At 36.9% G+C, this 12,761-nt stretch overlaps 1 protein-coding gene across 7 annotated transcripts in view; it reads left to right on the forward strand.

The window, feature by feature from the left end:
• TBC1D32 (TBC1 domain family member 32) overlaps nucleotides 1-12,761 on the forward strand; it is a 286,304-nt gene that overhangs the window by 157,018 nt on the left and 116,525 nt on the right. For all 7 annotated transcript variants that reach the window (XM_023737184.1, XM_023737181.1, XM_023737180.1 and 4 more), the window contains one exon: nucleotides 6,281-6,369. In XM_023737184.1, the coding sequence (XP_023592952.1) occupies nucleotides 6,281-6,369 (89 nt within the window). The remainder of the gene's footprint in view (nucleotides 1-6,280; nucleotides 6,370-12,761) is intronic.

The raw sequence follows: 12,761 nt of genomic DNA on the forward strand, positions 1-12,761 counted from the left end.
CATCCTTACTTTCAAGGAGCACTCCGGTTGTACTTTTTCCAAGACAGACGTGTCCGTTCTTCTGGAAGTCCATGATATAGTCAGTATTCTTTGCCAACACCATAATTCAGATGCATCAATTCTTTGGGCTTCCTTTTTTATTGTCTATTTTTCACATACATATGAAGCGATTGAAAATACCATGGCTTGCGTCAGGCCCACCTTAGTCCTTGAAGTGACATCTTTGCTTTTTAACACTTTAGAGAAGTCTTTTGTAGCAGATTTTCCCAGTGCAATGCGCCTTTTGATTTCTTGACTGCTTCTTCCGTGGGCATTGATTGTGGATCCAAGTAAAATGAAGTCCTTGACAACTTCAGTCTTTTCTCCATTTATCATGATGTAGCTTATTGGTCCAATTGTTAAGATTTTTGTTTTCTTTATGTTGAGGCATAATCCATGCTGAAGGCTGTACTCTTGATCTTCATCAGTAAGTGCTTCAAGTCCTCTTCACTTTCAGCAAGCAGAGTTGTGTCATCTGTATAACACAGGTTGTTAATGAGTCTTCCTCCAATCCTGATGCCCCGTTCTTCTTCAAGTAGTCCAGCTTCTCTGATTATTTGCTCGACATAAAGGTTAAATAAGTATGGTGAAAGGATAAAGCCTGGACAGGCACCTTTCCTGATTTTGAAACTTGCAGTATCCTCTTTTTCTTTTGAATGACTGCCTCTTGATCTAAGTAGAGGTCCCTCATGATCACAATTAAATGTCCTGGAGTTCCCATTCTTTGCAGTGTTATCCTTAATTTGATCTACACAGTTGAATGCCTTTGCACAGTTCGTAAAACACAGGTAAACATCTTCCTGGTATTCTCTGCTTTCAACCAAGATCTGTCTCACATCAGCAATGATGGCCCTCGTTCCACATCCTTTTCTGAATCTGGCTTGAATATCTGGCAGTTTGATGTACTGCTGCAACCATATTTGAATTATCTTCAACAGAAGTTTATTTATGTGCGATATTGATGATATCGTTTGATAATTTCCACATGCTATTGGATCACCTTTCTGTGGGATGTGCACAAATCTGCCTCTTTTCCAGTTGGTTGGCCAGGTAGCTGTCTTCCAAATTTCTTGGCATAGATGAGCGAGCACCTCCAGCACTACATCTGTTTGTTGAAACGTATCAGTTGGTATTCTGTCAATTCCTGGAGCCTTGTTTTTTGCCAATGTCTTCAGTGCAGCTTGGACTTTTTCCTTCATTACCATCGATTCTTTATCATACGCTACCTCTTGAAACGGTTGAATGTCGACCAATTGTTTTTGGTACTGTGACTCTGTGTATTCCTTCCATCTTCCTTTGATGCTTCTGCATTGTTCAATATTTGGCCCATAGAATCCTTCAGTATTGCAACTCAAGGCTTGAATGTTTTCTTCATTTCTGTCAGCTTGAGAAATGCTGAGCATGTTCTTCCCTTTTGGTTTTCTAACTTCAGGTCTGTGCATGTTTCATTGTAATACTTTGTCTTCTCGAGCTGCCCTTTGAAATCTTCTGCTCAGCTCTTTTACTTCATCATTTCTTCCTTCTGCCTTAGCTACTGTAGTTGAGAAGCAAGTTTGAGTCTCTTTCAATGTCCACTTTGGCCTTTTCTTTCTTACCTATCTTTTTAATGACCTTTTGCGTTCTTCATGTGTGATGTCCTTGACATCATCCCACAACTCTTCTTCTGGCCTTCAGTCATTATTGTTCAATGCATTAAATCTGTTCTTGAGATGGTCTTCAAATTCAGGTGGGTCATACTCAAGGTTGTATTTTGGCTCTTGCAGATTTGTTTTAATTTTCTTCAGCTTCAACTTAAACTTGCATCTGAGCAATTGATAGTCTGTTCTGCAGTTGGCCCCTGGCCTTGTTCTGACTGATAATATTGAGCTTTTCCATCATCTCTTCCCACAGATGTAGTTAGTTTGATTCCTGTGTATTCCATCCGGCGAGGTCCATGTGTATAGTCGCGGTTTATGTTGTTCAAAAAAGGTGTTTGTAATGAATAAGCTGTTGGTCTTGCAGAATTCTGTTGTGCAATCTCCAGCATCATTTCTGGCACCAAGGCCACATTTTCCAACTACTGATCCTTTGATTTTGTTTCCAACTTTCGAATTCCAGTCACCAGTCATTATGAATGCATCTTAAATGCTGTTTGATCAATTTTAGACTGCAGAAGTTGGTAAAAATCTTCAATTTCTTCATCTTTGGCATAGTAGTTAATGTGTAAATTTGAATAATAGTATTAACTTGTCTTTCTCGTAGGCGTAAGGATATTTTCTTATCACTGACAAAGTGTTTTACTTCAGGGTAGATCTTGGAATGTTCGTTCTTTTTGATGATGAATGGAACACAATTCTTCTTCACTTTCTCCTTCCTGGCATGGTAGATCACACGATTGTCTGATTCATCAGGGCCACTACCAATCCATTTCAGCTCACTAATGCCTTGGATATTGATCTTTATATGTCCCATTTCATTTTTCATGATTTCCAGTTTTCCTAGATTTGTACTTCATAATTCTACTTTCTGATTATTAATGGATGTTTGCAGCTGTTTCTTCTCATTTTGAGTCATGCTACATCAGCAACTTGTGATCCCAAAGCTTGACTCCATCCACACCATTCAGATCTACTCTGTTTTAGGAAGCAACTCTTCCCTGGTTGTATTTTGAGTGCCTTCCAACCTGAGGGGCTCATATTCTGACACTATACCAGAGAATGTTCCACTGCTATTCATAAGGTTTTCACTGGCCAGTTTTTTCAGAATTAGTCTGCCAGGTACTTCTTTGTAGTCTGTCTTAGTTTGGAAGCCCCGCTGAAACCTCTCTACCATGGATGACCCTGTGATATTTGAAATACTGGTAGCGTAGCTTCAAGCATCACAGCAACACACAAGCCACCGGAGGATGAAAAAGTAACAGGTATGTGAAGTTTTTTTATACTTTTAAAGACCTTGGAAAAGTTTTTTTTTTTTTTTTGCTTTAACATTTTAGAGGTCTTTTGCACTAGATTTGCCCCGTGCAGTATGTTCTTTGATTTCTTGATTTTTGCTTACATGGGCCTTGATTATTAATCCAAGAAGGAAATCCTTCACAACTTCAATTTATTTAGCATTTATCATGATGTTGTTTATTGGTCCCATTGTAAGGATTTTTGCTTTCTTTATGTTCATATGGAGCCCATACTGAAGGCTACAGTCTTTTACCTTCTTCAGTAAGTGCTTCAAGTCATTGTGTTATGTGCATGTCTCAGGTTGCTAATGAGTCTTCCTCCAATTCTAATCTGGCATAGTACATTATTCATTTAGCATATAGATTGAATACATACGGTGAAAGAATACAACCTTGCTTCACACCTTTTCCAATTTAAACAATGCAGTACCCCCTCGTTCTGTTCTAATGACTACTCTTCATCCATGCACAGGTTCCTCATGAGCACAATTAAGTGTTCCGGAGTTCGCATTCTTCCCAGTGTTACCTGTAATTTGTTATGATCCACACAGTTTTCTCTGCTCTCAGACAAGATCATCTGATATCGGCAATGTTGTTTCTCATTCCATGTCCTCTTCTGAATCCAGCTTGAATTTCTGGCAGTTTCACAATTGTTTTTAAAGTATCTTTAGCAAAATTTTGCTAGCATGTGATATTAATCATATTGTTCAATAAATTCTGTATTTTGTTTGATCATCTTTCTTTGGAATGGGCATGAATATGAATCTCTTCCAGTTGGTTGGTTAGGTAGTTCTCTTCCAAATTTTTTCACATAGTTAAGTAAGCACTATTAGCCTTGCATGTGTTTGTTGAAGCATCTCAATTGGTATTCCATCAATTCCTGTAGCCTCATTTTTTGCCAGTGCCTTCAGCATGGCTTATACTTCTTCCTTCAGTACCAGCAGTTCTTGATCATATGCTACATCCTGAAATGGTTGAACATTGACTTTTTACTTTTGGTACTATGACTCTGTGATGTGATCTCCAACATTGATCCTGTCACCAATGCTGTATTTTCCAACTACTGATCCTTGTTTTCTGTTTCAAACTTTCACATTCTGATTACCAGTAATTATCTCTGCATCTTGACTGAACGTTTGATCAATTTCAGACTGCAGCAGTTCATAAAATTCTTCAATTTCCTCATCATTGGCGTTCATAGTTGGTACATATACTTGAATAACTGTCGTATTAACTGGTGTTACTTGTAGATGTATGGATATTGTCTTATCACTGACAGCATTGTACTTCAAGCTAGATCTTGGAATGTTCTTTTTGGCAATGAGTGCAATGCCATTTCTCATCAATTTGTTGTTTCTGGCATAGCAGACCATATGATTGTCAGATTCATAATGGCCAATACCAGTCTATTCTAGTTCACTAATGCCTAGGATATCGATCGCCAGGCATTCCATTTCATTTTTGACAACTTCCAGTTTTCCTTGGTTCATACTTCATACGTTCCATGTTCTGATTATTAATGAATGTTTACAGCTGTTGCTTCTCATTTTGAGTCATGCCACATTAGCAAATGAAGACTTTACTCCATGCACGTCATTAAGGTCTACTCTACTCTGAGGAGTTGAGTGTCTTCCAACCTGAGGGCCTCATCTTCCAGCACTGTATCATATAGTGTTCTTTTGTTATCCGTAACGTTTTATGGGCTAATTTTTGGAAGCACATTGCCAGGTCTTTTTCCAGTTCGTCTTACTTTGGAAGCTCCACTGAAACCTGTCCACCATGGGTGACCCTACTTGTATTTGAGGTTCTGGTGGCATAGCTTCCAGCATCGTAGCAACACACAAGCCAGCAAAAAGAAAATATTTTATCTGACTTTACTCCCTAGCAAATCCTTCCTCCTTTTGCCTATTGATCACAGAAGTATCTTGGATTTAAACTCATTGGAGTGGTAGCAAGTTTCTTCAGGATATAGAGAGACAGCTATTTGTACTAATAAGATTCTTAGGCCTGGACTCAAAGATAAACATAAAAGCAGGCTATTGTAGAAAGAAAGGATTTTAGAGTGCTCAAAATTGTTTGTTAGGCTTAAGTTGTCAGTGCTTGGAATTACCAGTAGCACCTCCATTATGTCATCAGCTTCTCTCTGTACTTGCATCAGGGGTTTTTAACCCAGGTTTCACTTGAAACATATTGGGTAGCTGTTCAAGTGTATTGATGCCAGATGCCACCTCTAGGAATGATGATTTAATTGGTCTAGGGTAGAGCCTGGGTACCTATATTTTTTTTAAGTTCCCTAGGTGATTCTGTTGTTCAGCCATGGCTGAAAACCACTGATTTGTATTAACAGAGAATATCTGTTCACAAAATCTCAATACCCCCATTGCCGTCAAGTTGATTCCAACTCATAGCGACTTTATAGGACAGAGTAGAACTGATCCAGAGGGTTTCCAAGGAGTGGATGGTGGATTTGAACTGCTGACCTTTTGGTTAGCAGGTGTAGCTCTTAACCACTGTGCCACCAGGGCTCCATATCTCAAATAGTTACTGTATCAAACATTTTTAGATCCTCTATAAATGCTTCACATTTGTGGATTCCATTTTTGTTTCTCAAAGTATTTTACATGTTTGGAAATTTTATCAGTATTTCACTGGCTGTATAAATGGCTCACAGAGATCCTGAGTGAGGTATAAATTATTGGTTCTCCACTTTGGCTAAGCATCCCTGGTGGCACAATGGTTAAGTGCTCAGCTGCTAACAGAAGGGTCAGTAGTTCGAACCCACTAGCCACCTCGCAGGAGAAAATACCTGGCAATCTGCTCCATCAAGATTTAAGAAACAAACCAAACCTACTGTAGTTGAGTCAATTCTGACTCACAGCAACCCTGTAGGACAGAGTAGAACTTCCCCATAGGGTTTCCAAGGCTGTAAATCTTTATGGAAGCAGACTGCCCCCATCTTTCTCCCACAGTAAAGAATACAGCTTGGCAAACCTAAGGGGGGCAGTTCTACCCTGTCCTATAGGGTTGCTATGAGTCAGAATTGACTTGATGGCATGCAGTTACCACCACCACTTTGCCTGAACATTAGATTCATTTGGGATCTTTTACAAATCCTAATGCCCAGGCCACACTCAGACCAATTAATTTAGTTTTTTTGGGTGAAAATCAGGCATCAGTGTTTTTTACAGCTCCCTAGGTGATTTCAATGTCGAGCCAAGTTTTAGAATCATTAATCTAAATAAATATTTGTTAATTTGATTTTTTAAGGTTGTTTAGTAAAGCACCGCCTTACTCTAAGTCTTTCTTTTTCAGGATATTATTGATAGACTTATAATTTTGAATTCTGAAGCTAAGATTCGTTCTTTATTTAACTACGAACAATCACATACCTTTGGACTAAGGTAAGGTGCTAAATTTTACTTTAGATATTATATTCTCTGTGTAAAAAATGATTTTATAAATATGTTTGATATACTTTAAAACTATTTAAAATAAGCTAATTTTTAAACTTAAAGGTGATTTGTCTTTTTCTAAAATTACAGACAAAGAAAATTATAACCATTAGGTTTTTGTACCATGGTCTTTGTCTTCATTTACATGCTGTATTATTATAGTATCTTCCACTTTTGCTCAATATAATAGAGACATTTTGGGAACTCTTTCATTCAGCTCACTCTGAAATGGGGCTTTCCTGGGTTGGTATTTGTTTAGACTCCTGTCATAAGAGTCTTCAAAGAGACCTGGAAATGGATGATTCATCTCTTGGCCCAAATTTTGTTCTTTGATGTAAATCATTACTCTTCAACTTCAGTTTTTCTGAGGTTTATATCTTTCTGGTTAAGGTTATATTCCTTGACATTTTATTTAGCATGTTCAAGTGGAAAAGAAAATAGAGACGTTTGAGCTCCAGAGACTCACAAAATTCTTAATCTTTTGGTTATTTTTAGATGTATAACTTGCTTCTTCACCTACAAATTATTACTATTAAAAACAGCTGATTTAAAGAAATTTTCAGATTTTATTGGTTCATGATTTTTTTTTTTCCTATCTACTAGCAAAGTAAGGAGGCCTGGTGGTGCAATGGCTAAGTGCTTGGCTGCTAACCAAAAGGTCAGCGGTTCAAAACTACCAGCAGCTCCACAGGAGAAAAAATCTGGTGATCTGCTTCTGTAAAGATTACAGCCTAGGAAACCCTATGGGGAAGTTCTTTGTCCTGTAGGGTAGCTATGAGTTGGAATCGACTCGACTTGTACAACAGTAACTACCAGCAAAGTAACTTTTTCAGTCATGAAGGGGTCAGTGAGGGTGCTCTAGCTAAGAAATAAAGCAATTACTTTTCTAAACTTGGAATTCTCTAATGGTAGTATATTCTACAGATCTTAAACTATTTTTTTTTTTAACATTCATTAATAGCTGAGCTTCATCTCTGGATTTTCTACTTCATAAAAGATGTTAAAAAGCTGCAACTATCATAGACTTTTGGCTGGTATGCCCTTTTTCTCAAAATATATTTTCACATTAAATTTTAACTTTCAGTGTATAGCATCAGATATATCACATAGCAAGCAGCTATGGCAAATACTATGAAAAAGCCGTTTAGTAGAACTTCTTTTGCATAGCAAGTATGTTTCTGAGTTTTGTAGTTATGAAATATAAAAGTTGGCCTATTGTTATTGATATACTGAGTGAATATCCTTTTTCTGTACTTTTTCTTTCTTTTAAAGAGTAATATTTTTTCTAATGCTTTTTTGGAAAAAAATGAACAGTAGTATCTTTTTAAATCATGTCAACAGCAATTGAAGAGTGAAATGCTTCTGGGAATAAAATAATTTGCATAATGTATGTGTTCTCATAATATCCAGATGGAGTCACTGTATCCTATAAGATCTAGAAAATTTACCCTTCCTTTGATATAACAGAGGCAGTACAGTATGGGGGCTAACAACACGGACTCCGGAGTCAGGCTACCTGCTGTTTGTTAGTTGTATGAGTTGATACCTTAGTTAGTTTTTCATTAAATGGGGGATAATTACAGTATTTCCCTCATACAGTTATTGTGAGGAGTGCGTATTAAATATTAAATGGGCTTAAAACAGTGCCTGGCACATAGCAAGCACTATAATAAACATTAGTTGACAGAGTAGTAGTAGTAGTAGCAGCAGCAGCAGCTGTAGCAGTAGCAGTAGCAGTAGCAGTAGTAGTAGTAGTTCAAGTGCTTCTTTATCTACTTCCTATACACTGCTTTTGTGTTTTATTATAAAATATTTTGGGCTTCATTTGTTTACTCTCTCAGTAGTCTGCCTCATGCATCCTAATACTTTGCTAGGTTTACAACTTCAGTGTTCAGACAAAGAAAGTGACAAAATCACTTTCTGAGGAAGTTTGTATTTTAACTTCATGGACTTTTAAATAAGTTTTTCTTTGACAAAGTACTATTTCATTGTGTGTGTATTTTTTTTTTTTTTAAGTAATATTTTATTGTGTTTTTGGTAAAAGTTTACACAGCAAATTAGGTTCCCATCTGACAACATCTACACAAGCTGTTCAGTGACATTAGTTACATTTTTCACAACATGTCAACATTCTCATTGATTGCACTCTGGTTGTTCCATTGTGTTTTAAAGTTCATTTTCATAATAATCTTTAATTCAGTTATATTTTTAAGCTATCCATATGAAGTTAAATAATTTACTTTTAGTTTTCTACTAATTCCAGACTGTCATTGGTCATTGAGGTCCATTGATGATGATTTAGATAAGAGCTTTTTATTATGTAAATCTCATGTTTCTGTGTGATATGAATTTTACCTATATCTTTCTTTCCTACTTGCACAGTTTCTTTGTTCATATCTAATTATACCTTCATTGTACCATTCACTTCAGTTGTTCATCCTGTTTATATATCTCATTTCTCACTTTATCCCTTTTTGTTCCATTTATTGTAATTTTTCCTCTTCCTCAAAAATCTAGAAATAGTATCAGAAAAGTTTAATATAACTTCTTTAGGTTTGGCACAAGACTTAGATGAGGCTAATATGAGACTTAATTAAATGTGAATTTTCACTTTTCAATAGCATCACCTTATATTTAAATTTCTGAATTTTTATTTGCCAAAATCTTCATAGAAATCTTATGTTACGAATGACTAAGAAAACTGCCCATTTGATTAGCCCTCCCCTTGCTTTTTTCTCCTTTTCTACTGTGTCATTCCAGTCAAACTTGCCTTTATATATCCCATCTTTCAATGAAACAAAACAAAACAAACAAAAAGAATTGTTTTTGATCTCACATCTCCCTCCAACCACTGTCCTATTTCTCTGCCTCTCGCCATAGCAAAATACTTAATACAAGCTGTCTCCGCTTGCTCACTCCATTTACTCTTCAGCCCACTTGGATTTGACTTTGATTCCACCACTCTGTTAAAATTGCTCATCTGCTCATCCCAAAGTCACTGATAAAGTCCATGCTGACAAATCTAGTAGACTTTTCTCTTTTAATCCTTCTCTTAGTATAACTATCAGTATGATTTGATATTGTAGATCATTTCTTTCTGTACAAAAATTCCCTTTGCTTCTGTGATACCATGCATCCTGTGACTGCGGTTTCTCTGCTTTGCATCCTCTAAATGATCTCTAAATGTTGAAATACTCAGTACTTGACCCTGGGCCTACTTTTTCTGTACAACTTACCATGTTGATACCACTCACACCTTGCCTTTAAATAAATATGTTCTAGTGGATCATAACAAATTATGGACAACCTTGTGAATAATGAGAATTCCAAAACACTTAATCGTGCTCATACAGATCCTGTCCATGGATCAATAGGCAGTTATTTGAAAAGAACAAGAGGATACTACATGGCTCCAAATTGGAAAAGGTGTGCGGTAGGGTTATGTTCTTTCACCTTATTTATTCAGTCTATACGCTGAACAAATAAATAATATGAAAAGCTGGACTATATGAAGAATGTGGCATTAGAATTGGAGGAAGACTCATTAACAACCTGCAATATGGAGATGATACAGCCTTGCTTGCCAAAAAATAAGACAATTTAAAGCACTTACTGATGAAGGTAAGCCTTCAGTATGGATTAGATCTGAATGTGAAGGAAACAAAAATCCTCACAACTGGACCGATAAAAAAACATAATGAAAAATGAAGAAAAAAGTGAAATCAATGATTTCATTCTTCATGGATCAAAAATCAATGTCCATGGAAGCAGCATTCACAAAATAAAATGGTGTACTGCATTGGACAAATCTATAGCAAAAGACCTCTTTAAAGTTTTAAAAAACAAACGTTATACTTTTATGTCTAAGTTGTGCCTGACCCAAGCTATGGTCTCTTCAGTCACCTCGTATGCATGACAAAGCTGGACAATGAAAAAGGAAAACAGAAGAAGCACTGATGTATTTGAATTGTGGTGTTGTTGAAGAATATTGGATATACCATGGACAGCCAAAAGAATGAAAAGATCAGTCTTAGAAGAAACATATGATCCTTAGAAGTGAGAATGGCAAGACTTTGGCTCACTTAATTTGGACATGACATCAGGAAACACCAATTGCTAAAAAAGGACATCATATTTGGTAAAGTAAGTAGAGGGTCACTGAAAACAAGGGCAACCCTCAATGAGCTAGATTTACACAATAGCTACCACAATGGATTCAAACATGCCAATGATCATGAAGATGGCACAAGATGGGGCAACATTTTTTTCTGTTTTACATAAGGTTGTCATGAGTTGGAGCCAACTTGACCACAACTAACAACAATAGGATTAGGAAGAAGAGCCTGGTGGTTTACTTCTGAAAAAAATTACCCAGAAAAATGTTATAAATAGCAGCAGAACATTGTCCAACATAGTGCTGGAAGATGAGCCCCTCAAGTTGAAAGGCACTTAAACTATGACTAAGGAAGAGCTGCCTCCTCAAAGTAGAGTCGACCTTAACAGTGTGGATGGAGTCAGTCTTTCGGGATCTTCATTTGCTGATGTGGCATGACTCGAAATGAGAAGAAGCAGCTGCAAACATCCATTAATAATCGCAACATGGAATGTATGAAGTATGAATCTAGGAAAATTGGAAATCGTCAAAAATGAAATGGTACACACAAACATTGATATCCTAGGCATTAGTGAGCTTAAATGGACTGATATTGGCCATTGTGAATCGGAAAATCATGTGGTCTACTATGTTGGAATGACAACTTGAAGAGGAATTGTGTTGCATTCATCATGAAAAAGAACATTTCAAGATCTATCCTAAAGTACAATGCTGTCAATGATAGGATAATATCCATATGCCTACAAGGAAGACCAGTTAATACGACTATTATTTAAATTTATGCACCAACCACTAAAGCCAAAGATGAAGAAATGGAAGACTTTTACGAACTTCTGCAGTCTGAAATTGATCAAACATGCAATCAAGACGAATTGATAATTACTGGTGATTGGAGTGTGAAAGCTGGAAACAAAGAAGTATCAGTAGTTGCAAAATATGGCCTTGGTGATGTAATGCCAGAGATCGTATGATAGAATATTGCAAGAACAATGACTTCTTCATTGCAAAAACCTTTTTTTCAACAACATAGACCTTGCTGGATGGAATAAACAGGAATCAGATCAACTACATCTGTGGAAAGAGACGATGGAAAAGCTCAATATCATCAGTCAGAACAAGGCCAGGGGCCGACTCTAGAACAGACCATCAGTTGTTCGTATGCAAGTTCAAGTTGAAGCTGAAGAAAACTAAAACAAGTCCATGAGAGCCAAAGTGCGACCTTGAGTATATCCCACCTTAATTTAGAGACCACCTCAAGAATAGATTTGACACATTGAACACTAATGACCAAAGATCAGATGAATTGTGGAATGACATCAAGGACATCATACATGAAGAAAGCAAGAGACTATTGAATGACAGGAAATAAAGAAAAGACCAAAATGGGTGTCAGAAGAGAATATGAAATTTGTTCTTGAATGTAGAGTAGCTAAAGTGAAAGGAAGAAATGATGAAGTAAAAGAGCGAAACAAGATTTCAAAGGGTAGCTCGAGAAGACAAAGTAAAGTATTGTAATGACATGTGCAAAGACCTGGAGTTAGAAAACTAAAAGTAAAGAATAAGCTTGGCATTTCTCATGCTGAAAGAACTGAAGAAAAAATTCAAGCCTTGAGTTCCAGTATTGAATGATCTGTGGGCAAAGTATTGAACAATGCAAGAAGCATCAAAAGAAGATGGAAAGAATACACAGAGTCACTGTACCACAAAGAATTGATTGATATTCAGCCATTTTGGGAGGTATCATGTGATCAAGAACCGATGGTACTGAAAGAAGACATCCAAGCTGCACTGACAACACTGGTGAAAAATAAGGCTCCAGAAATTGATGGAATACCACTTGAGATGTTTCAACAAATAGATGCAGCACTGGAAGTGCTCACTTGTATATGCCAAGAAATCTGGAAGATAGCCACCTGGCCAACTGACTGCAAAAGATCCATATTTTATGCCTATTCCAAAGAAAGGTGACCCAACAGAATGCAGAAATTATCCAACAATATCATTAATATCACACATAAGTAAAATTTTGGTGAAGATCATTCAAAAGCGGTTGCAGCATTACATCGACAGGGAACTGCCAGATATTCAAGCCAGATTCAGAAGAGAACATGGAACCAGGAGCATCACTGCTGATGTCAGATGGATCCTGGCTGAAAGCAGAGAATACCAGAAAGATGTTTACCTGTGTTTTATTGACTATGCAAAGGCATTCGACTGTGTGGATCAT

This window comes from Trichechus manatus, unplaced genomic scaffold (genome assembly GCF_000243295.1).
Source record: "Trichechus manatus latirostris isolate Lorelei unplaced genomic scaffold, TriManLat1.0 scaffold00098, whole genome shotgun sequence".
Classification (NCBI taxonomy): domain Eukaryota; kingdom Metazoa; phylum Chordata; class Mammalia; order Sirenia; family Trichechidae; genus Trichechus; species Trichechus manatus.